Below are 26833 nucleotides of genomic sequence, written 5' to 3'. Positions count from 1 at the left end.
TCCATGAAGACGTCTAGGTGAAAGGAAACTGCTCCTCTTCAAACTCAGGTGAATTCCAAGGTTGAGTGGACCACAACTCGTGAGGCAGAAATATTCATAAATACAGAACATCGCTGGGATCCCAGAACAAATCATTTCAAAATAACTGCAGATCTATTTACGGGTAACTGATAACTGGCATTTCCAAACGTGCAGACAAACTCAATTTCCTACACAGGATATGTTTCAAATATTTTCTTTTTGATCAATGCACAAGATGGCAATCGAGCAAAAAGCCAAACACCTGCTGCAATGGGAGAAAACCTAAACTTTAGGGAGCAGAAAACATGAAGAAAATATAGCCTGGAAGGCTCCATGTCGCATGTTTAGCCTATTAATGAAGAATGTCATAGGCAGAAGAAAGGGTGCCCCATGAGACTCAAACACGGGTGATGCTGAAACAGAACGGTTTACTTTCGGAAGAGATCAATTTAATGTTCTCTAAAACCTATACGGTCCCTCCGTTCACTTTTGCACTTCCTGCTTCTTTCCTCATCCTTTCTCTACGGTATTCGTCCTCCTATATTGTTACAACTGAGATGACTCGCTCCACTTACATATCTTTCGTTTATCTCACCTCTGCTCTAGCTCTAGCACTTCTTACGCATGAAACGTTTGTACTCTCCTCAACACGCGTGTAATTACTGCCCCCGTCTTTAACCGCATCGATGCTCGCAGATTTACAACCATGCGCTGGGATTTTCAAAAACCCATTATTCATGACGAGCTGGGCTCGTCATGAGCGTGTGAGCAGGCTACTGCATGACGAGCCCAGCTCGTCATGAGCGTGGAAGGGGTTAAGGTAGCTTCATCCACATCCTCCTAACTATGACCTACTTTCCCTTGTTTATTGTTCTCCTGTTGACTATTTGTACTTATGCTCTACCTGCAATGCTCATCAGTTCTTGTACATTGGTGCCTTGTTGTCTATTTGTAATTATGCTCTACCTGCAATGCTCATCAGTTCTTGTACATTGGTGCCTTCCAGGGTGCACTTGTGACAAGAGTTTACATTTCCTGGTGCTCTCTCTCAGTCTTCTATTAATTAACTGGACAGAAGCCCAACCCAAGAACTCTCCTCTACTAGTGTAGACTGGTGACAAGGCTGCTGCCTGCCAGTGACCACGCACAACCTCACCTCCCAGAAGAACTGCGACTACTTCAACAGCAAAGTGCCTCACCAGATCTCTCACCCGCAACCACTAAACAGATACAAAGAAATCCTCCAACTATTCATAGAGGGGCCTTGGAGGAAAATCTTTAAGACGTACAAGCAGATAAGGAACACGTAACATAAATAGAACACTATCAAAACATGAGATGGGAAAAAACAAGCTGCAGGGAAGAAGGTGGAAGGGAATTGAGACATTAAAGAACCTACGTATGTCAAGGATGGAAAACAGACCAAGCTCACAGATAGCAGTCTGTGTAAGAGACAGGAAAAGCAAACCCCAGAAAAGTCTCAGAAACATAACCTACGCTGATTGAACTGGTGACACCATAGAGAAGACAAACAGTTCTAACTTGTAACAAGTTCTCCATCACGTGCACCTAATTCAGTTCATCTATTGTGATGTTGTCGACTCGAACACCTTTTTCAAAGAAAATGCATTTCTCGAAATATGAACAAACTGTCCGTACAACAGCAATAGTCCCTTTCAATTAAAAAAAAAAAACATATGCACACGTAGATCTGCTAAAAGAAAAAAAAAGCATTTGCAATGCAATAGGACTCGCATTTACGCAAGACCTATTGCATTGAAAACGGGAGGGCGGGAGAGGGACAAGAAGACACGAACAACGGGAGTGCGGAGAAGGGGGGTGAGGGCACGAGAAGAAATTAGTGCTCATTCAACACTAGAGGTAAAGGGGCTAGTAGCCATGGAAGGATACAAATGATGAAATGGCTATCATAAGGCGGGACTAGCAAGCCTATTAACCAATTGGAAGGCAGCATTTAGAAAAGACAAAGACACAAGCCAATGAAACAGAAGGGCAGGGAGTGGGTGTGGCTTCTCTCCTGTAGTCTATTACCACAGATCAACCCCAAAGCAGCGCTTGCACGCAGTCTCAGGGCTCAACCTAAAAATGGCTTTTCACAATTCAGAGGACCATCACTGCTCCAACCAACCTCCTCTTTATTTTTCCATTTAAAAGAGAAAAAATAAAGCACATGATTTCATGGGCATTCAGCCTTGGCTAGATGAAGCCTGAGAGCGACCTGGGCAGGCAGCCACGGTGCCCACTCACAGTCCCAGAGTACTGATCTCAGCCTTGGCTGGATGAAGCCTGGCAGCGCCCCTGGCAGGCAGCAAAGGTGCCCCCTCAGAGGACTGATCTCAACAGCAGCTGGTCCTTCAGTGTTTTCTGCTCTCAATGAGCAGGACTCCTGAAAGCATGGTACAGTCTTTCAACTGGGTTTTTACAGAAATGAGGCCTCGCTACAGCACACACAATACTAACAACATTGTAGGAGACGCACAAAGCAACAAATGTAGTTGAAAGTGTGGTGGATGCCAACGCGTAGAAGCTCAGGCTTCAAGGTGTCAGTCGAGGTATGTAGTTAATCTACCAGACAGGGCTGTAGTACCCCAAAATCATCAGTTAAGGGAATACACAGCAATGACTGCTTCAATCTTAATGCACCATGACTAACAAAGATTTTTTTTCCGCTTAGGATGGAGGGGTGTTTGTGCGCATAAAAAGGAGTGTACATCTCTGTTCTTTTACAGCTCTGCTCTCACTTGTTGTCTTGGTCTATATGTTCTTCTGCAGCTCTCCCGCGCTTGAGGAGAACCCCCTATGTTTATGGTTTCACTGCTCGTCCATCACAGCACACCTTACTCGCCTTCCTCTGGTGCATGCACAATACTCCACCCCAGTTTGAGTCAACAAGGCATAGAAAACACCATGGATTTCAGCACATAACAAGACTTTAATACTCCACAGCCGCTTAAATGACTTCATAGTGCATAAAATACATGATGATTCACAGTCAAATACCCAGAGAAAGCTACTTTAAGACACCTGTTTGGGAGAATGCTCAAAATAAAGTGCCAGGTGCTCCGTCTAGACGAACCGCCATGTCAGCCCTTCCACTGCTATGTCCTGTCTGTGACGGACAGCCGAATATTTGGTAAATGAACAAGGCTACAAGAGGACAGGACGATGCCGCCCTCTCTCCCAGACCCCCCGATTGTAACCCACTGCTCCTGGAGCCAGAGTCATTTCTACCACTTTAATAAATATACAGAGAGTGCAGGCTGGAGGGGTAAACTGTGGCAGGTCATGTGCTGCTTTTCTGCCCACTTGCGACTCCGTCGTTAACCTTCGAGTGCTGCGAACATCAAAAATAAAAATAAGGTGTCAGGTGTGAGCTCGCAAGCAAGACAGGCTCTCACCACATCTAACCATTATCATTTGATACACATCTCAAGCTCATGATACTGGATTGAACAACCCCACAGAACGAGAATGCCCAAGGCAGTTTAACCGAACAGGTCACATCGATGGCAGCAACGCACGCTTCCTCACTATTATCCACCTACGGCACTGGGTTGAGATCTGCAAGGCAACACCGCAAGGGTCGTCTCCAGTGTCTGTACACAGCATACTCTGATGTCTCTCTAGGTCCATCAACTTCAAGGACTAGCCCAGGCGCCCATACCCAGCACCCTTGCCTCTTTAGACTGCCGTTTTCAGATACTAGCTCCAATGTCCATACACAGAACTCTACGCCCCCTCTAGACCGGTCACCCTCGAACACTAGCTCCAGTGTCCCTACACAGCACACTCTGCTATCTTTAGACCGGTCACCCTCAATGACCAGCTCAATGTCCGTACACGGCACTCTACAGCCTCCCTCTAGACCTGTCGTCCTCAAACACTAGCTCCAGTGTCCATACACAGCACTGCCCACCCACTCTCTCTCTCTCTCTAGACATGTCCCCTTCAAGGACTAGCTCCAATTTCCATACACAGCACACTCTGCTATCTTTAGGCCGGTCACCCTCAATGACCAGCTCCAATACCCGTATACGGCACTCTCCGCCCTCCCTCTAGACCGGTCACCCTCAATGACCAGCTCAATGTCCGTACACGGCACTCTCCACCCTCTCTCTGGACCTATCCCCTTCAAAGACTAGCTCCAACTTCCATACACAGCACACTCTGCTATCTTTAGACCGGTCACCCTCAATGACCAGTTCAATGTCCGTACACGGCACTCTGTCCTCCCTCTCGACACATCACCTTCAGTTGGGGCGCAAGTTGGTATGTTAGTACTAGTCTACTTAAATTCACCCTCTGTGTGTAATGTCACTCAAGGTTTGTGTATTACAGAGCTTGGAGAACTACCACTTGTGCCTGCGATGCTGCGTTCATCAGGTGGGCGATGCAGGCCTCCTGAGGAAACACATGACCAAGAAGGCGTGCATCAACATCCATCAATGTGCCGAAACCGATGGCCACATGACATTGCTCCCTTGTTATGTTATGTTATTTTTATTTATACAGCGCACAGCTGCCCCAGCGAAGGGGCGTCCTGGCGCTATGAGAAGGCAAACACAACACAACACCGGAAAAAAGAGGGCACAGAAAACAGCCTTCCCATGCCATAGTGGCTTTGACCAGAGTCAGTCCTTGGAATAACAAGTTTAATTAAGCTACTCACTGCAGGCTCACTGGGTCTTTCATAATTTTACCCCTTTATATCCTGGGAAGATTTACGACAAGTTGTGCAGTCACAGGGTGGGTGGAGCTGAAACGCAGGAGGGGTTTGAGAAGGCTGCGAGCACTGATGACAATCAGGGTTCTAAACCAGGAGGCAAAAGGTTTACTGGTGTGGAGCCCCTCTTGGTGCTGGGCCCATCCAAGATGCAAAGCCCTACGAAGGTTTGGGCTGACTTTAAAGAGGGCAGTAGTTGGAGATGCCAAGAGAAGGAATGCAGCAGAGCACTGCAGCCTGGAGGCAACAAATGTAAAAGAGGACAGAAGCCTCTCCTTGCAGTTCATTACAAGAACAGGTAAATATAGAACATTATAATACGGTAGAAGGAAGGCCTGTGCTCGTTCTGAACTTATACCAGCCCTTCTCCAAACAATCGCTGGAGGGGGAATGTTCCAGCATTATCTCAGCCGGAACTCTTTCCAGCAGAAGAAACCTCGCTGGTGGTGCCCAGTGAAGCACAACTGCTTAAGAGGTGTTAAGGCACTAATAATTATTTTTAACTGATGGCAAACTGGAAAAGTCACTCAGCAGAGACACAGTTACACCTTTAAGCCCATGTAATACTGCACATTCATTTAAACCTAATCCTTCTATAAACAGCCAACTTATTTTGTTACACTACTAGTTTGGAACTAGAACGGGAACCAGGCCACAGGCGGATTTGTTCCATACCATATTTATGCCTGACAGACCACGGACGGGCACTAAGAATTATAATGAGGCTACATTAGCTTCTGATGAAAGAGATCTTGAAAAAGGTGGCCTAGCCATTTCACTTCTGAGCCACAGCTCAGCAACAAGGGGGTGCTGATTACTGCCCGTGATCCCCCCCCCTTTAAACAAAGGCAAAGCTCTCTAGTGTGCACGGATTTAACAACACGCAAGGGCCTTTGACACAGGTGACGCCTGGGTGATAACCTACAACAGTGACTGTGAGAGGGGTTTCAGTATGCATTCAAAACCTGAAACTCTCCCGGAGTGCCAGCTAGCAACAGCTAAACTCCTACAAGCGAAGAGCGGATTATCAGTGATTCACATTTCCCAGGATACAGAATAGTGTTCAGTCTTTTTCTTTTTAAACCAGACGTCCCATCCCTGATGTACATTCTACAAGCAGCTGCAGTGCCCCCAAAATAAACAAGCTATCTAAAATCAGGAGTAGCTGTCAGGAAGAAGCAAGGGCCACACCAAAGAAAGATCAGAGCATTTAGTGACACCAGAGAGAAAGCCAACAGTAGAAAGCCAGTGCACAAAAGCAGAGCAACCACCGACACCAGGGGAAATGCTGGGAGTAGAAAACAGAAAGCAGGGTGCCTGGTGACACCAGAGAGAAGGCCACTAGAGATGGAAAGCAAGGTAACCCGAAATACCAAGAAGTACCACCGCACCAGAAAAAAGTCCCAGGAGACACCAACAAGAAGGCCAGCAAATCAAGATCACCCCCACATTATCTGAAAAGTATCACATTTGTGCATTTCATCCTACAAGCTCTAAAGAGAGGCCCTGATGCCCGCCCAGGACAACATACTACAGTAAGAGGCAATGGGCACAGAGCAACCTGCTTCGAAGAGCTGGTGGGTGTTCCTAGAAGGGCTCCTTGAAGAACAAGTTACTTACCTTCGGTAACGCTTTCTCATGGGAACGTTCTTTAACCACAGATTTCTCACCTTTAGATTATCTCCAGGCACCAGACAGGATCTGGAAGGATTTTTAGCATTGCCCCTGCACTCGAGCAAGTAGAGCCACGCAGCTCTGCTCTGCCATGGAAATGGCGGCTGGAGCCGGATATAGACAGTATACAAAAGCGCAGACATCAGTTTCTTCCTGGACATCGTCCACACCCTCAAATGCAAAGCCCAAAAGCTTCTGATCTTATGCCAGAGTGCAGATTTCTAAATTGGGAATTTTTTACATGGAAAGGAGTCCATTCCACAAAACTGGGGGGTGGGGCGCTGTTGTGGAATCTGCGGTTAATACAGAACCAACCAGAAAGAGCATTACTGAAGGCGAGCAACTTGTTCTTCTGATTGATACTTTTAACAACATATTCCTCAACTTTAGATTAGATACCAAAGCAGGACTTCCCTGATGGTGGGTGTCTGGAATAATTCAGACAAAAAAGTCCTGCAGGACCGAACAAACAAAATGCCCTTCCCATTTGCCTAGCTATCAAGTCAGACAAGTTTGGTAAACATAAGCACTGATGCCACGTTGCTGCCTGTCAAACATCCAGGGCTAGCACTCCACTTCCAAGCACAGTGGTAGCCACGGCCAGGAGGAATGGGCCCTCAACCCTTCAGGAGACTGCTTTTTGCTATCATAAAACTGATATTAATGCAGAGGACCATCTACTTGGAGAAAATGTATTTCCGCCCTGCTTTGCCTTTCTTTATCCAAGCAAAGGGGTAATTGTTCACCCCATGGTCTTTGGTACGATCGTTGTAAAAGCTGAACGCACTATTGGGGTCGAAAGGAAGACATCTCTCCTCCTCTTTCAAGGAGCGAGGCAGAGCAAAGTACGTTGCAAATGTGATCGACTGTCTGACATGAAAGTGAGTCACAATCTTCAGTAGAAAGGAAAGAAGGTGGTGTGGGGCGGCTCGACTGACAAGAGCTTGGAGCTCACTCAAGCGACGGCTGAGGCTATTGCGATCAGAAAGACAGTCTTCAGGATCCATAGGGAATGACGACAGTTGGTATGACAAATGCAAAAAGTTAAAAGGCCCAACAAATATAGGTTAGGAGTGCCTACTGCAAGTTCTTGTTGACCAAAGACAGAACACACAATAGCACATCCAAGAGTTTAGCTTACAACGGATCCACAGTACGGCTGCCACACCAAGCCAAAAATTTGCCCTAGCACCAGGCATAAACAGATTTTGTAGAACGCCGGCCTGCCTGCCTGCCAGGATGAAATACACTAATTTGGGAGGTCGCTCAAGTGAAGTTGCTCTATCTCCACGCATGGAGGAGTAGATTGAGAAGGCTAGTTGCACAACCCAGTTCATCTGCAGGAATAGAAGATCCTCCTAAAGCAGTAGCATGATTGGAAGACAGACACTCATGCTCAGAGGTTCTGGGTACCACAATCTCGTAGCACAATCCTGAGCCACTAGGAGTACTTGGTCCTGGCCGTTCCTGATCTTCAGAACTCCGGTAAGGAGAGTTAGCCGTAGGAAGGCACAAAGGAGTTGGTGCTAAACTCTAGGCAGAATGCGTTTTGGCGAGAGATCCTTCTTGGGAACTCCAACGTGTAAATGTGCTGTGGGTTCTCAGTTGTGGTGAAGCGATCAAGTCGGTGCTTCCTCTGTTGCTGGAAGACACCCTACGTCACCTCCAGGTGTAGCGGCCATTCATGATCTGCCGTCAGCTGAGAATGTCCGCCCTGGTGGTGTACAATCAGGGAGATGCACTGAAGATTCAGCCAGATCCAGAGGTGCCGGCCCTCTTGGAACAGAGCCTACGACCCCAGGCTCCTGGCTTATTGCAACATCAAATAGCAGTGGTGTTGAGCGCGAAACCCTGAATCAGTCTCCCTTTGATGGACCACAGGAAGGCTTTGAACACTGAGCATTCAGCCTACATTTCAAGCATGTTGATTTGGCGGTGGGTGTCCTCCAGAGCCCAGAGTCCTCTGATCCCCCCCTCAAATGACCTCCCCCAGATGACCTCTCCACCCCAGCTGTAATGCACCGTCACCACTGTGAGCTCTTGGGTGGGGTAGGGCGTGGCGTTTGCCACTGGACCAATTACATTCAAGCGGCCACCACAGCAGATCCTTTGCCGTCTCTTTTGAAACTTGTAAGGAGTTCGACAGGTTCCCTTGTTGCTGGACCCACGGAGTCTCTGGATCCCACTGTAGAGCCTGCATGTGCCACCTGGCATGGTCGACCAGCAGAATACAATAGGCCAGTAGGCCAAGAAGCCTCAAAGCCATCCTCCCTGAGACCCAGGACTTCGGCTGAAACATCTGGATCAAAGCGTAAAAGTCATAGACTTGTTGTTCCGAAAGAGCCCTGTATTCAGGAGCCTCTGAGAAGGAGTCCTGTGTTACTTTGTACGTTCACAGTGAACTCCAACGATGTAAGGAGGTTTACCGTCTTTCAGACGTGGTCCGAGGCAGGGAAAAGCCTGCCTTCAACAGACCATCATCAAGGTAGGTGAAGACTGGTACCCACCCAACACCTGAATGTACTCTGTGAGCACCAGTATCACCTTCACCAGAAGGGCACTGCCGAGGTGAATGGCAAACTTAACATGCTCCGGATCCACCTTGAGCCGCAGGTAGCATCTGTGAAGGCTGCAGAACGGGATATGGGAATAAGCACCCTGAAGGTGCACCACCACCATCCTTGGCCGACAGAGCCTGGGTGAGCATCTTTCATTTGTTCTTCAGCAGGAAGAAATTAAGGGGTTAAAGATCTTAAAAATGGCGAAGGCCTCTGCCATTTTTCTGCACTAAGAAATAATGGGATTTTCACCCAGTTCCAAACTCGGTGACCGAAACCCTCTCTATGGCTCCTTGATCCAAAAGAGCCGGGACTTCTGTAGCAAATTGGAGAACTGGTCCTCTGACAGTATTTCCGATGTAGGTGGAAGAGGTGGTGGGGGTAATCCCCTAGCGATGCCTAGAAAAGGGTGTAATTGGTGATTCTGCCTTGAAGGTATTGAAAAACCAAGGGAGTGTGCAGTAGCTCACCTCTCTTTTTATGTGTTCAAAGATAGAGTTGGCCTTCTCGAAAGAGATAAGAGACCAGTCAAAAGGCATTTGACTGAGTGATGACTGAAAGTCACTGGAGAGGCCCATGGTTCACATCGGTGCATGGCGCAGGAGCAGCACGCTAGTTTCTACTGCTCGGTCTGTGCCGTGTGTTGTGTCAAGGACAGACCGCATGATGTACATGGCTTGAAATTCTTTTGAGACTGCTGGGTAGATCACAGTGACCTATAATGCATGGGAGCACCTTCTCCGCAAACACTTGCCGTTGACTGGCCTTCGGGTGAGGCTAGCACCAGAAAGCATCCTCTGCCTCAATGTCTGTGACAACATGCCGCCCGTCTGCTTACTGGTGGACAAGAGTTAGGTTTGGTCTGACCGCCCATTAGAGTGCGTCAGAGCCTCATTGAGCAGGGGCGAATGTAGCAGACTTCTCCCTGGAAGGCTGTGGGGGGATTGGGTATGGAAGTTTGTGAGGGGGGGCATAGTGCCGGGAGAGACCAGCCTTGAGTCAGGACAGGTGTCCAGTCCACTGGCCACTTGTAAGTTCACAAAACAATTGTCATCATTATATTGTGAAAATTCCCTCCTCCTACCACCCTCATTACTAAAAGCTGGTGGCTCTGGTCAGAGTCCAATTTGAATAGTTGTTGGAGCACTGAAAAGTGTCTCCTAGACAAAGGCGTTGTTTCATCAGAGTAAGAGGGTATGCGGGTGGGTGTGCAGAGATTGAGGTAAAAGAAAATCTGAGTTGGACAGAGCTATGGGATGGACATCCTCCTCTCGAGTCTATGTGGAAAGAACTAGCATGGATTGTGGTGAGGGGCGTGGAGTCGGTCCCGGGACGAAGAGCAGATTCCAAAGCGCGTTCAGGAGGTACAGGGGGCCAAAGGGTGGATCTACCGCCTTCATGGATCCATGGGGCCCAAATACGTGCCACAAAGAGCTGCTAGGTTGGTGAAGATAAAGAGTCTCCTTAAACTCTTCATACTCCTCAATCTGTTGTGGCGACGCCAATTGACTAAGTAATCGGGGATGCATCGAAATCAGTTGCAGAACTGGTGTTCAAACGGGTACAGAGATCGAGACAGTGGGGAACGGGGATACCCTAGCGACTTCTCATTTGGAGAGTGGCCAGGCTGGGACGAAACCCAGTTGGACGTCTTGTGTTTCTTTTTTTTCGGGATTTTGACTAACCTGAGGACTTAGATCACGACTGCGACCTGTTATGGGACCGGATCTGTGTCCTTGACTTCGAATAGGAGCGGCTCTTATGTTGCCTACCTTCAGTGCTTAGCAATGTACAGCTTGACTTCACGGTCCCGATAGCCTTCAGGTGCATCAGGGGACACTCCTTGTACAACGGAGTGGTGGCACAACCTCAATCATCAGAGACAAATGTCTTGGAGACTTGTCGCAGACATTAGTTTGGGATAGTCCCTACAATGCTTAAACAATGTAGTTTTAGGAGGGGACATATTCCCTAGCACGCTGTAAAGAAATGTTAAATGAAAAGGCGTGTTAACTGATGAGAAGTTAGGAGCTAGCTCCGAATCCGCATACGAAGGCAGAGAAAAAAATGAAACTGATGTCAGCGCGCTTAGGTGGCATCTATATGCACCTCCAGTCGTCACTTCTGGGGCTAGTGCACACCACGCAGAACGGAACTATGCCACCTACTAGACCTCAGGGCCTATGCTGAAAAATCTTCTGAATACAGTCTGTAGCGCCTGTGGCTAATCTTAAAGTGAGGAATCTGTGGGTAGAAGTACTCATCAAAATGAGTTTTTTTTTCGCCTTTAATTGCCGATACTTTCAGGCATTAAGATATCACCTTTAAGTAAGGACTTTCTCTCCCACCCACTTCTAATTACTCATGTAGTGACCAGAGCGGGCATCCGCCCCACTGTCGCTGTGAATCCGGCAGACACTACTGGCAGCGTGATCATAGGTCTTACCTTGCTCATTTCTTCCCGCTCCTCAGCATGCATCCAAATGGGCTTGTGGTCATCTGCAGGGTGGGGTTTAAAGATAACAATAATGTCATTTATACCAAAAGGCACAGCCGTCATTCACAGATTCAGCATACAGAAGAAAGAATTCAAAGGCCAGCCGTAAAAATCTGAAAATATTTTGTTTGATACTGTGTGTTGCAATGCCCTGGTATTCAAGAAGCCCAGCCCTGGCAAGGCAGAAGGGTTGAGGTGTGAACTGAATTTAAAAAAATGTAATTATTAACTGCAACATTCCTGACACTGCAAAATGCTAATGCTAGAAACTAACGGCCACATGCATCAATGTTCCCGTTTGCGATTTCTTAATTGCGAAAATTAACGAATCGCAATTAAGAAATCGCAAACGGCTATGCACATTTTTTTGCGATTCCTTATTTTACTTAATTGCTATTCACAATTTGCGAATCGCAATTAAGGAATCCTTCCCCATTGATTCCTATGGGCCTAGAGGCCCATAGGAATGAATGGGAAGCCATTCTCATTTTGCGATTCGCAATTAAGGAATCGCAAAATGTGAATTCAATTTCAAGGGTGCAGGGGGGGTCCAAAGGACCCACCCCTGCACCCCTGAAATGTACCTGTAAGTACTTTTTACACACACACATGCCCCAAGGCATGTGTGTGTGTAAAATGAAACTTTCAAAAATGCACTTTTGTGCATTGAAAGTTATCGCAAATTACCATGAAGTTTAACTTCATGTAATTTACCACTTCCTATTTGCGATTTCGCAATTTAAAAAAATTCATGCATTCTATAAGAAATCGCAAAATTGCGATTTCTTAAATGCAATCGCAATTTAAGAAATCGCAAATTAATTGCGATTTCTTAAATTGCGAAAAAAGCAAAAAAGCTTAATGCATCCCAAATCAATGAATTGCATTCGCAAATGGCCGAATTTTGCGATTTGCACCGTTTGCGAATGCAATTCAGTTTGATGCACGTGGGCATAAGACTCTAGGTGTGATAGTAGGAGAGAACAAGGAAAACAAGATGGCTCAGGTGTTTTTTTACATTAGCACATTCCATTAACACTTTCCAGCAACACGTTTCAGTTTAAGGAAGCTTAAGCGGAGAGTCAAAACAAAAATAGCAGAGATATGGGCTAGAATGTAAACAAAAAGAAAATAAGTTACTTACCTGTAACTGTACTGGTATCTTTCATAGATTCACTTGCTTGAATCATTCCCTGTCATCGAAGTGGGAGTCCAACAGTACCATAATAAAGCAGTATGTATAACTATCAAAGCCTACAACAGCATTGAAAAGGTCAGTTTAATAGCCTATCTATGAACTTTTTAACTCCTTTACAGCCGCGCACATTCAGCCACGGTGCGGGAGTTTATAAAAAGTGGGCGGGGCCGCGTCGGCCAACGGACGTGAGCAGCACTACCGAGGTAGTGCTCGCGTCGGCCAACGCAAGGGGTTTAAAAAAGGACTAAACTTAAACAATAACCAATCTGGCAACAGCACCCTCTAGAATACTCCCAACAGAGGCTGAGTCCCTCAGAATTTCAAGCTGGGAATAAATAATCCCTATCTTTAAGAGGAGACTATCCGAGGAGGAGGGTGTGTCGGCCGCATGTGAATCTATGAAAGAGACAAATACTGGAGAACTGCAGTTACAGGTAACTTATTTTCTTCTCTAGTACTGGATCTTTCATAGATTCACATGCTTGAATCAGAATAGCCAGCAGTTATTGTATTTGTATATCTTATAGTATTCCCTCAAATAGCGGATGTTGGGTAGAAAATATATACATAACACTTTAATAATATAAATATATATTTATATCATACATTAAATGCATAAATATACAAGCAAACACAAAAGAGGCTACCCTTATTGAAATAAAAGGTGTAGTAAAACCTATCCAAACGCTGAATCACTGCGCTGTGCCGATTCCAGGTAATAATGCTGCATGAATTATATGCACGCTCTTCCAAGTCGCAGCACAACATATCTTCTCCAGAGACACTTCCGCAAACAAAGTAGTTGATGTGTAAAGTGTCCTAGTTGAGTGCACCGGATATTGGAGGACACGTTAAGGATAGATCTCAGACTAGGTGTCGAAAGGAATTCCTTCACGATCCTGGATCTGGATGACAACTTGCATAGAATTGGCATTTGCGGGTTTCATTTATTGCAAAGAAATCTAGAGCCAGTTTGCCCCAGAACGAGAAGATCATATTTAGCGCCTACCGATCAAACTTCTATTCGTGGAGGCTGCTTCACTGCATGCTGGTGGTATTGCCAGTGCAAATTAACACCGAACACTATCAATGGCAGGAAAGCTTTGGGATTAAATTAGATGGATTTGAGCTCCAGGCGATTGATATACAGGCTCTTTTGGAGTGGAGACCACTTTCCTTGAATGTGCAGGTTCTGTAGATGACCACCCCATCTCTCCAGGGTGGCACCTGTAGTCATTATGAAATGAATTATTTGAGGTAAGAGCATCATTCCCTCTGGTAGATGGGAGGTCTGGGACCACTAGGCTAGAGCTTTGATCATACCTGTGTGAAGATTACCAGGCCCTTGAACTATTGTTTTGTTTGAATCTATTGTTTTTGTAACTGCTTCTGCCCGAGTCCCCGAGTCTAATTTTCAGGTGCGCAAGAGGGATGATATTGATCGCTGAGGACATGATATCCAGAAGCTAATTGAACAGATGCACAGAATTTTTGATATGTCCTGTAACTTTTAAATGTTGTTATTAGATGTTGTAAGTATTGTAATGGTGAGGTTTTTATGTGCCCTTTTTCTGTAAATTTCAGCTGTGAAGAAGTCCTAGTAGATTGGGACGAAACGCGTTGGCTGAAGGCTTTCGATTGAAAATAAATAAATAAAAAATCATCTGTTGGGACAATTGACTTCTCTCGCACTAATTGGTTCAACTGGATATTTTGAACATTTAAGATTTCTTGTATATATGTCAAGAAAGGTGGTGCGGTTCCGATCTATTGCGGTTTTACAGATTTTTATTTTTAGTTAGAGTGCCAGTTCCTAGAGCATTTGTTGCTTGGTTTGGGATAGAAAGTCTTTGTCTAGTGTTGCGGCCTAGGAACTGAATCTTCTTGAATGGATGAGTTGATGATCCTTGATAATTCACAAGAAGGACTAGTTTGTGAAACAACTTTAGGCAAGTCTCTGTGGCCTTGGACGCTTGAAATGCAATAGGTGCTTTTATCAACCAGTTGCCGAAGTAGGGGAATACCTCATGACCGTCCTGCCTGAAAAAAGCTGTCACAGGGCATTGCAGTAGGTAAAAATGCAGGAAGTTGATCTGAAGCCAAATGGGAGAACTTTGATACATGGCAGTAAATGTGGAAGTATGAATCCGGTAAATTCAGAGCTGTCATGTGGTATCGGAGAGGATGACCAGATAACAGTATTGGTTTCGGAAACACTTGTTTAATTTCCCGAGGTCTATGATGGATAGCCAATCCTTTGTTTTCATGTCTATGAAGAAAAACCGAGAATAGAAGCCTGTTAATTGCTGAGAATGTAAGCCTTTCTTTATGGAACCTTTAGTTAGCGTAGCTACCACTCCCTTCCAAAGCAAATGCAGATAAGGTTGGCGCACTCATTTTGGTGGAGTGGTGGGCGGAATCTGGGTGAACTCTAATGTCGGACCAAATGTTTTGAGATTCAGGACTTATTTGCCTGAAACTATTTTCCGACAAAGATGACAACATTTTGGAGCAATTTCTCCCACGGGATGGCGTAAGCAGCACCAGAACGTTGTCACTGTAGGTAAGCTAGCCTAAGGACTACAGAAAGCGTTGCTAAGTCGTATACCTCAGGTATCCTCCTTGATACAGATAAGTTTCTCTTTCACCGGTCCCTCTAAAGAGTGCTTCTTTAGAAATTAAATGTGACAAAAGATCTTAGGGGGTCAAAGTCAGCCTTGACTGTTTAAAAGGCGTCGATGTGCTTGTCAAACAGAGCGTCGCCATGGTAAAGTAAAAATACTAGATGTATTTGCATTTCAGGAACTAAATGTAGTGGCCTTGAGCCAACCTTGGCATCTAAGGACCACTGGCCCTGCCAGTTGTGAGAAACCTATTGAAGCTATATCTATAGTGCAATCTACGTTTACTGATGAAGACGTATCGACCCCTGCAGAATCTTTTTTGTTTCTGCCCTTTCTGGCAGAAATTCTATGTACGTGGCAAAGTTTGAGCACATCTGGTGGTTATACCTGCCCTGTATTTGCCAGTGAATTGGCAGCCCGTACAGTAGTACCGGGCATAGTTAAGAACGTCTACTTGCTGGTTAGGCTGGGTTATGAGTGACAGGGTTTTCCATGATTGCAAATCCTCCAGATTCATCAACAATTGAAATAGGTCTCACAGCTTTTCTATTTAAAATCAGAAAGAGAACAAACCCTTGCATATTTGCTTTTGAAAGTTGGAAGCGTTGGGCCACTCGTTCCTTAAGGGTCTGGAAAGCTTAAAAAATCATCTGGTGGTGAATCTAGCGGTTGTGGGCCTTCTCTCTATCATCACCAGATTTGAACGGATCGTTCCAGGGAATAAAGGTAATATTTGACACTGGAATCACTCCTTCGTTGGCAGAAGCATCATAGGATGTGGACATATCGAGCACGATGTGACCTTGCTGGCTTGGAAAAGTGTTAGTAGTAATTTTGTAAATATGCCCTGAAGGTCAAGTACCAGAGCTATATAGACCTGACCCAAGCTCTGGAGTTGGAGGCAGAGCGAAGTGGAGAAATTGGTACACAAATTGTCTCTCTATATACTGCTGACTGCTGTAGACATGCTCATATTAGTCCCATTAATGTGTGAAATTAAGGTTTTGTGGATTACGTGTCTTGTTCTTGTTGAGGATTACAGTGCTTTTGCTGTTTGTATTGTCTTTGATATCGTAGTTGACGAGATGGACGTAGACGACTAGGTTGACGTCAACAATGTTTGTCGTTGACTAGGCATTCGTCATAGACAAGGCCGTTGTAGATGAGGCTGCCGTAGATGGCCTTCGTAGTTGATGTCATTGTACACAAGGTCGACGTAGACATGGTTTTGCAGACAAAGCCGATATCATAGACAACCGTCATAGGTGAGGCCGTTGTAGAGGAGCCATCCGTAGACGAGGCCATCCGAAGACGAGGCCATCTGAAGACGAGGTCATCCGAAGACGAGGCCATCCATAGACAAGGCCATCTGCAGACGAGGCCATCCGCAGACGAGGCCATCCGTAGACGAGGCTGCCGCAGACGACCATTGAAGATTGCCGTTGTAGACGAGACTGTCGTAGACTGCCATCGAAGATGAGGCGGTCGTCGACAACCGTCGCAGACGACCATCATAGATGACCGTCACAGATGACAGTCGTAGACGAGGCTGCCATAGATGACGTAATATTAGACTGTCATAGATGAGGCTATCGTTGATGGCTGTCGTAGGCGAGGCCGTCGTAGACGAGGCCGTCGTAGAAAACCGTCGTAGACGAGGCTGTCCTAGATGACCGTCGTAGACGAGGGTGTCGTAGACGACCGTCGAAGACGAGGCCGTCGTAGACAACTGTCGTAGACGAGGCTGTCTTAGACAACCGCCGTAGACGAGGCTGTCGTAGAAAACCGTCGTAGACAACCGTCGTAGACGAGGCTGTCCTAGAAAACCGTCGTAGACGAGGCGGTCCTAGAAAACCGTCGTAAACGAGGTGGTCCTAGACAACCGTCGTAGACGAGGCTGTCCTAGACTTAGGCCGTCGTAGATGACAGTCATAGACGATGCCATCGTAACTAGGCCATCGCAGGCAGGGCCATTATTGGTGAGGCAGTAATAATCAACATGGTTGTTAACTATGATTTTGACTGCAGTTTTATTGTAGATGCCTTATTGTCAGGTTATGACGATGTCCCTGATGTAGTGTCAGGGCTGAGGAGGGATTTGTAGGGTCTGCCTTTGAGGATGTTTTTTCCAATTGTCTCTCTCTCTCGCTCGCTCTGTGAGAAGACCCTTATCAAGACTCATGGTAAGTCTTTTTTATTGCTTTTCTGCGCACCCTCTGGAGACCCTTGGCGCAACCTCACCCTTTGACCTTTCCCATGAGGTTAAGGAATTCTAACTTTCCTCATCAGAAGAAACAGACTGATGTGTCTGTAGTCCCAATAACAACATCATCTCTCTGAAAAGGAGAGTCTTTGAGGAAAAGGTAGACATTTTGTAGTCCATTACCTTGTTTACTGCTACTCTGACATATTAGTGCCTGGGTCAGAGAAATGAAACATGAAATATAATCATGGATGATCCAAAAAGAAGTAATAGCTTAAGAAACTAAGCAGAGCTCATGGAGACTGCCTTCACACGCCGTGCAGTAGAAAATCTGAGGGACTCCGCCTCTGTTGGGAGTGTTCTTGAGGGTGCTGTTGCCCGATTGGTTATAGTTCAAGTTTGGTCCTTTTTTTAAAAAGGACATAGATAGGCTATTAAACTGCCTTTTTGATTGCCATTGTAGGCTTTCATAGTGATACATACTGCTTTATTATGGTACAGTGGGACTCCCACTTCAACGACGGGGAATGATTTGAGCATTTGAGCATGTGAATCTATCAACTGGTTCTGAAACTAAAGCGTAAAGTAAACAGTGGACTCTGATAAAGGCAGAGAGACTGAAAAGAGGGCAGAAGCAAAGAGACGGAGAACAGATAATGAGAAAGGCAAACAATTCATGAAGGAATCAGGGAGCACATTGCAATGACTATACACAGCTACTGCTCTGAACCACACAGGTGATAAACAACACACCTGCTGGTATCAGGATAATGACTAAGATAGAGCCGAGAGGGCAGTACACTTCTGCACTAGGAGACATGCATAGGTTTTAACTAGCCAAACTTACCGTCCACAGATCCAAACTCTTTGACATGAGCCCGAGTCAGGATCTCCTTGTACAGAGTTTCGGCTTCCTTGTATTTGGTTTGCTTCAGGTAGCAGGAGGCCTGGAAGTAATGTAAAGAAAAGTCATCAGATCACTTCTCAATCCACCTCTAGTATGCAAGCCTTTAACCTTATACAAATAGCCTCAATCAGTACTGGGTATGCCTCTATGTCAGATGAAATGGGCACAGAGTGTGACAGAGAAAAGAAACACGCTATTTACCTGTAACAAACATTCTGCATCTCGAGCCAATTCTAAATTCATAAGCGGTTTGTGATTCTACCATGTAGTGGTAGTCAGCGCAGGCCCATTTATATCGATCTAACCTGAACCTAGAAGAGTTTATGTCAGCGCTAGGTTTAGATTCCATGTTGGTGTGGGGGCTGATCTTGGTGGTGCTAGATTCTTTTCTCCTTCCAGGAATTGCTTGACGACGCCACGTTGAACTCCTTCCCATGACAACCCTTGTGTACCGCACCACGGCTGACAGATGGACCTTAAGTGAGGTGTAGGAAGGCTCTCATCTAGCAGGGAAGTGAGGTACTTGACAATAGTAGCATCTAGAGTCTAGTTTCTTTACGTCCTTCCCTTATGCACCAGTGTGTGAACCTGTTCCACTTTGTGGAGTAGCACTTTCTTGTGGTAGGCCTTCTGACTTCCTTCACTACAGCCACAGCCCGTAGAGGGAGCACCAAGTGACCAAAGTCTAGGTCTACAAAAGTATCATACCGCTAGGCTAAGAGTGGCTGGTTCCAGGTGGTCTACGTGGCCCCTTCGAAAGCCAACAAGTCCTGGTGAGCCAGCAGTCTCATAACTGTCTTGTGCCATGTATACCAGGTCAAAGGACCGGGTTTGTCTAGCCCGCTGGGGTGCTATCAGGATTAGAGTCATGGTTGCTTACTTGCGTTTCTCTAGCACCAGTAGAGTTAGCAGGAGTTGCGGGAAAAGTGTGTGTAAATTTCCCTGACCATACTATGCATGGGGCATCCACTAATGACTGGTAATTGTGGGTACTTTTCTAAGACGCTTCTGCACTTTGCGCCCTCATGAGTTGCAAAGAGATGTGTGGTTGGTGTCCCCACCTACTGAAGATTCTCTCCATGATCTGTTGCGTAAGTGTACACTTGTGAGAGGTGTTTACCTGCCTACTTAGGCTGTCCACGTCTGTGTTCTGTACTCCAGGTAGGTGCATTGGTAATAGAGCTAGGTTTCTCTGAATGCCCATCTCGATATATCCTGAGCTAGTTTGGACAGCAGTTGTTACCTTGTCTCTTCCTGTTTGTTGAGGGAGAACATGGTGGCCATGTTGTCTGTCTGGAGTTTAATTACTTTTCCCACAACGTGTCTTTAGGGCTAAGAAGACTGTCTGCAGTTCTAACATTTATGTGTTTTATCAGCGCCTCTGGGACTTCAGGGCCCTGATGTTCAGTTTTCCTATATGGGCTGTCTACCCCAAGTGGGAAGAGCGCACTGTGATGGTTACAGAACGAGTTGGCTTTTTGAAAGGTCTGCCCACTGGGATGTTGTTTGCGACAACCACTAGATGCTCCCAGCTCCCGGTTGCCTGGCATCACTGCAGTCACTTTTGCACTGGTATCAAGTGAAGTCAGATATCAGACAGTAAGGGTTGCAAGATGCCATTAGCTTCCCCACTGTCATCCATGTCAGAGGCTGACAATTCTGCTAAATACAAATTTGCACTATCACAGTCTGGGTTCTCTGCCACAGGAATTTAGTCTTACTCCCAGAAAAGTCTTTTCCCTCTCTGGGTTGGAAAGTGAGGGGGGGGGGGGACATACATCTTTGTGAAGTGAAATATATGGCAACCATAAACATCAAAGACTTGAAATAATCTTCTGTAGTGTTTTCATCTTGATCTTTTTGAGTCTTGACGAAGAACAATTGTTACTTACCTGTAAACAGGTGGTTCTCCAGTATTGGTGTCTTTCATAGATTCACATGCTTGAAAATCCCCCGTCGTCGGAGTGGGAGTCCCACGGTAAATAAAATAGCAATAATATAATATATATATATATATATATAACAACATAAAACCTGAAATATGTAATAGAAAAAAGGCATAACAAGCCTACACATATTTTTACATAGGAATGCATGGAAAAGGAAAAAAAACATTTGCAGTGTATCATTGTCATTATGTTGGTCCACACCACAGCCAATCAGGCGCCAGCAACCCTCTAGAACCTTCTCCTCGGAGCACAGCACCTCAGATTTTCGTAGCACAAAGTAACTAAGAGTGAATGAGGAGAAGAGCCTCTGAGGGGAGGAGGGTGGGTCGCATGTGAATCTATGAAAGACACCAATACTGGAGAACCACCTGTTTACAGGTATGTAACAATGGTTCTTCTCCAGTATTAAGGGTGTCTTTCATAGATTCACATGCTTGAATATAGAATAGAAAGCAGTAATATCCGAAGAAAACTTCCCAGCATGATACACATGCACAGACTTATAAAACCAAATATGTCTATAGTCATGCAAGACGTACAGTAATAAGGTAAACCATAATGGAGGAGGGAAGACAGAGGCTCACCGTATTGAAAAAGATAGCGAAGCACAGCCTGTCCCACTGCAGTGTCTGCTTTGCTGATGGCACCCAGGCAGTAGTGTGTCTTAAACATGTGCCTGCTTGACCACGTGGCTGCTCTGCAGATCTAATGCGGCGGCACACCGTCAAACAGGGCAGTTGAAGACGACATCGCCCTGGTAGAATGGATCCTCACTGAAGACTGTAGAGGCTTGCCTGCCTGTTGATGGCAGAAAGCAATGGCCGAGGAAACCCCACGAGCAATTGTAGGTTTGGGAACTGGACGCCCTTAGTGGAAACGTCCATAAGCTATGAAGATGGCAAATGTCAGCAGCTGCATAAATCCATCTAGCTATGGTGTGTTTAGACACTGCTTGTCCTTGCCGTATATTTACATAGGCAATAAACAGTTGATCGGATTTGAGAATGACAGAGGGCCTTTGCAAACAGAATTTTATACATCTTCTGATGTCAAGGGTATGTAATGCCCTCTTCGAAGTGGATTGCGGATTAGGAAAAAACTTCTTTAAGATAACTGGTTCATTCAGGTGAAAATCCGAAGGCACCTTAGGCATACACCTTGGCTTTGTACGTAGCACCACAGAATTGGGCGTGAATTGTAAGAAAGGTGAATTGACGGTGAGAGCTTGAACATCACAGACTCTTCTAGATGAAGTTAATGCTAACAAAGAGAAAAAACGGTGCATGTTAGGAATTTGAAATACATCCTGAAAATTGGCTCAAATGGGTGGCGCATGAGCTGCGCTAATACTACATTAAAATGCCATGATGGAGGCGGACGACGTACAGGAGGAAACATTCTGAGTAGCCCCTTAAAGAACTGTTGTATTCTTGAAGAATAAAGAGAGATGGACCCATCCTGACGTTACCTTGAAATGGCTGCCAAAAAGACCTTCAACGTTGTATGAGATAAGCCTGATCTTGCCAGGTGCAAGAAAAAAGGTAATATCTGGTCCGGCGTTGCAAGAAATGGGTGAACCTCAGCAGATTAACACCAAATGCAGATTTTTCTTATTTTTTTTTTTTTTAAAGACTGCATGTGTTTAGTAGGTGCTCTCGCGAAAGCCAGTACCTCCTTACAATCCACCGAGATAGTCAGATGAGCTAATTCAAGGTGCTCAGGCGCCAAGCTGCTAATTTTAGAGAAGCCGAATCGGAAGGCAAATTTGACCATTCTGAATGGAGAGATTTGGAATTGGTCGAAACTGTATTGGATCGTACTCTAAGAGGAGAAGAAGTTCGGTGAACCAGTATTGGCGAGGCCACCTGTGGGCGATGAGAATCAAACGACACGGCTCTTTCTTCATCTTACGGAGAATTCTCAGAACCAACGGTATCGGAGGAAAGGCGTAAGCATATATTTGAGACCAGTTTATCGAAACGTCTTCCCCTGCGAGTCCCTGTGGGGATGCCAGCTTGCAAAAAACAGGCATAAGCTGTTCTTTTTTGTCGCAAAGAGGTCCAGATCGGGATGACCCCACTGCTGGAAGATTCGATCCGCCGTTGGCTGATGCAGTTCCTATTCGTGGTTGGACACCTGTTGACCTGCTGAGGGTGTCCGCCAGCACATTTGCAACTCCCGGCACATGAACAGTCAAGAGTTTGATCCTGTGCCATATTGCCCAAGCCCATATCTCTTGGGCTTTCCGAGATAGAAGAACCGACCTCGTTCTTCCCTGTTTGTTTAAGTAAGGTATACTTAAAGTATTGTCTGTGCAAACCAATACTGTGGCCCCTTGAATGATAACACGAAAGGATTTGAGGGCTAAGAAGATGGCACCTAGCTCTAGCCGATTGATGTGCCAAGCCTTTTGTTGAGGGTTCCATTCCCTGCTGACCTTCAGCCCTTGAAGACATGCTCCCCAACCCTCGAAGGGATGCGTCTGTGGTGATTGTGTAATTTGGCACTTCTGGAAGGAATAACGCACACCCCTTATACAAATTTCTTTCTTGGACCCACCAACAAAAAGGGGCCTCTTGCATCCGAGGATTGATTAGAATGAGATCTTCGAAGGAACTGGAAACCTGCAACCAACGTAGAAGAACCACCAAGTGGGAGCTGCAGGCCCGTCGTTTGTGTGAGACAAACACCGTTGCTAGGTTTGTATTGATTGATGCTCCGAGAAACGTTCATATTGGAGCTAGTACTAGTTGGGACTTGTCATGATTTATTGAAACCCAGGTTTTAAAATAGTGACTGACATGTCTCAGTGTGCTGGACTGCTTGTAAATAAGAGCGAGCCCTTATTATACAGTTGTCTCAGGAATGAGAAATTTGGATGCCTTGCAGACGTAGATAGGCTGCCACTGGTGCCAGGATCTACGTAAAGACACGTGAAACGGACCTAAATCCAAGAGGTAGGACTTTAATTGAATAAGTTCTGTACCTATTGTAAAGCGTTGCCACTTCCTATGCTTAGGAAGGATTGACACATTAAAATCGACATCCTGGAGGTTGAGAGTAGTTATAAACTCGTTCTGGCATAAGAACTTTAGAATTTTGTTGAGGTACAACATTTGTAAAGTTTGGTCCTACCCCTCCCGAGTGGCGGGCCCCGGATGACATCGGCCCTCCACAGAGCCCCGGGCGGGCCCTTCCGCCCGATCCTGCACGCACCAACACTACCGGTCCGGTTACCACCACGGGCCCCCACACCGGCCTGACTCCATCATGGGCCCATCACGTCCTGAGCCCGAGGCCTCGCCCGACTCCATCTTGGGACCACCACGTCCCGAACACGCGGCCCCGGCCCCGGCCCCGGCCCCAGCGAAGCCCCGACATCGAGGCGCCTACATCTACCCAGGTGGTCGAGTGGCCACTCGACAGATCCCGGAGGAGGGGAGTTTCGATGGGCCTCCAGCCGTCCCCGGACGCCTGGTATCGATCGCCCTCCGGCCTCCCTGGGCGCTGGCTCCACCCCCCTGCTGGGTGTCTGGACACCATCTTCCCGGCCCCTCTGGCCCCCAGGCGCGAGGGTCCGGACATCAAAGGACTCCAGTCCTATATCTGGGCCAGCCCCGGAGTAGGACGGCAGTTGTATCCTGGACTGGAAGCCCTACTGACGCTGTCACGGCCGACACCAGAAGAACTCATTGTCCCTGTAACCCGAGGATACACTGAGAGCCTGCTGGCGCTGCCGCGGCCCACCTTTGCCGAACCATCTTGAGAGCCTGCTGGCGCTGCCGCGGCCCACCTTTGCCGAACCATCCTGAGAGCCTGCTGGCGCGGGCCACCTTTGCCGAACCATCTTGAGAGCCTGTTGGCGCTGCCGCGGCCCACCTTTGCCGAACCATCTTGAGAGCCTGCTGGCGCTGCCGCGGCCCACCTTTGCCAAACCATCTTGAGAGCCTGCTGGCGCTGCCGCGGCCCACCTTTGCCGAACCATCTTGAGAGCCTGCTGGCGCTGCCGCGGCCCACCTTTGCCGAACCATCTCGAGAGCCTGCTGGCGCTGCCGCGGCCCACCTTTGCCGAACCATCTTGAGAGCCTGCTGGCGCTGCCGCGGCCCAACTTCGCCGAAATCATCTTGAGAGCCTGCTGGCGCTGCCGCGGCTCGACCTCTCGGAACCCCCGGCTCGAGGATTGAGAGCTGTGCGCAGGGTATCCCTTCATACACCCCAACCGAGACTGTCCCGCTACCCTGACCCCCTTCTACGAGACTTTACAGACCCCTCGGTCTACTTGTACATATCGCTGAGAACCAGCAGCCTTTATTTCCTGATAAAGCTTACGAACTCGACCTCTGGTGTGGTGTCCATTTGTAGTGTGTGGTTACTCTGCTGTGCGATCCTAGGAGAGGGCCCTCACCCAGGAGGCCTCTCAGTAACGCTCGGCTACTTCTTGACGGAGAGGTGGACCTAGGGGTGGTCAGTCAGACATCTTCTGCCTCCCCCGGGGTCGCCTTTCTAACATTGGTGGCAGGCGACGGGATCCGAGCCGACGCAGATCGTACAGAGAGTAACTCACTCACTACCGAGAAAAACACACCGCGACCATGACTACTCAGGAAACTAGACCGACTGCGGAGTTCCAGAAAGAAAAGATGGAAGATTACAGCCACAAGGAATTAAAACAATTCTGCAAGGACCTAGGCATCGCTACCACGGGCCTCAACACCAAAGAGGACTTTAAATCAGCCCTGCAAGCCTGGGCGGACGCCGATAACGCGCCACCCCAGAATGAAGACAACCCGGGCCCGAACGGACGCCCGGAGACCGACGCGAACCCAGCGGGGGAAAGACCCGCAAACCTGGACATGGGCCTCCCCCACGGAGACGCCCGAGAACAAGAGAGGAACCGGCTCCACGAGTTGGAGCTCGCCCGACTCCGACAAGAAGGAGAGATACAGCTGGCAGAAAGGAAATTAGCCCTCGAGCAACTACGGCTGGAAGGAGACCTAGAGGAAAGGCGAAGACAACGAGACCTCGAAGAAAAGAAACTCATGCTCGAGCATGAGCGCGGCCTCAAAGAACTGGAAATCAAGGCCAAGACAAACGAAACCGGCACCGCCGGGGGCAAGACCTCACCCCCGCCGGTGGACACGAAGGTGCACATACCCAAGGAGGCCGTCAAAGAATACTATAAGAACGACGACATCCAACAGTGGTTCAAAGCCTACGAGGTCGCCATGACCGCCCATCGAGTACCCCTCAAAGACTGGGGCGCCGGCTTATGGGGAAAGTTCATCAACGAGGGGAGAGACGCCCTGCTAGAGCTCCCCGACGCCGAGATGACCTCGTACGAACACATGAAGACCGCCCTCCTCACTCGCTACGGACTCACCCCCGAAATGTACCGGCAGCGATTCCGAGACTGTAAAAAAATCCCCGGTACCACTTGGGTGGAGTACGTGAACTTTTACAGCAGAGCCTTCGAAGGGTGGATCAGAGGCTGCCAGGTCACCACCTACCAGCAGTTGGTCGACCTCATCCTATGGGAACATCTTTCCAATAACTGCTTCATCGAACTCCGGCAGCACCTCCTCGACAGCAAATTGACAGAGCCACGAAAACTCGCTGTCGAGGCGGATAGATGGGTGAGCACCCGAGTTCCCCGGAGTCCGATGGGAGACTACGTCCGGGGATCCCCGGGGAACCACCGACCACGAGGCGGCGGAGGATGCCAGAGCAGGGGCCGAGACAGCCCCGCGGGGTCATCCCCTACCTCCCCGTCGCCATCCCTGGGTTGGAGGGGGGGCCCCTCAGCAAGACCCGGGCCCCGCCCGAATGTTACGTGCCACAGATGCCAGCGACAGGGCCATTATGCGAACGACCCTCTCTGCCCGATGAACCAGCGACCCGGCACCACCGGTCCCCCGAGCCGCCAGATCGCGGCCGCCGCCCTGAGTGCAGAGGGAGGCGAAGAAGAGGGCGACGACACCGAGCAGGCCGAGTGGGAGCCCGCCGCCATGATCTTAGCATGCCTGGGTGATCGAGACATGATCCCCCGAGACCCGATCCCAGGTAACACCCAGAAATACCGCCAATGGGTCACCATCAATGGACGCCGGGCCGAAGCCCTCTGGGACACTGGAGCCAGCGTGACGGCGGTCCGCTGCCACTTGGTGACCTCCGAACAAATTCTTCCCAACGTCTTGTGCCCAGTACGGTCGGCGGACAACTCTGAGAGTTTGTGCCAGATGGCCCGCATCCCCTTCGAGTGGGGAGGGGTGTCGGGCATGCTGAAAGTGACTGTCTGAGACGATTCCCCCGTGGACTGCCTCCTCGGGAACGACCTGGAAAGTTCCCTCTGGGTCGGCGTAGAGCGGAGAGAGCATCTGGGGATGCTAGGTCTTCCCGAGTGGGTTTGTGCGACCACCCGCTCCATGTCCGCCCGGGCCTCCACCCCAACGGAGGAAGC

The 26833-nt window shown here is 47.8% G+C and overlaps 1 protein-coding gene across 5 annotated transcripts in view; it reads right to left on the bottom strand.

The window, feature by feature from the left end:
• Positions 1-26833, bottom strand: part of KLC4 (kinesin light chain 4) — a 411746-nt gene that overhangs the window by 235736 nt on the left and 149177 nt on the right. For all 5 annotated transcript variants that reach the window (XM_078647261.1, XM_078647263.1, XM_078647262.1 and 2 more), the window contains exons 9-10: positions 18367-18466; positions 11444-11496 (exon numbers count right to left, since the gene is read on the bottom strand). In XM_078647261.1, the coding sequence (XP_078503387.1) occupies positions 11444-11496; positions 18367-18466 (153 nt within the window). The remainder of the gene's footprint in view (positions 1-11443; positions 11497-18366; positions 18467-26833) is intronic.

This window comes from Lissotriton helveticus, chromosome 6 (genome assembly GCF_964261635.1).
Source record: "Lissotriton helveticus chromosome 6, aLisHel1.1, whole genome shotgun sequence".
NCBI lineage: Eukaryota > Metazoa > Chordata > Amphibia > Caudata > Salamandridae > Lissotriton > Lissotriton helveticus.
This window is presented reverse-complemented; position numbering and strand designations above follow the sequence as displayed.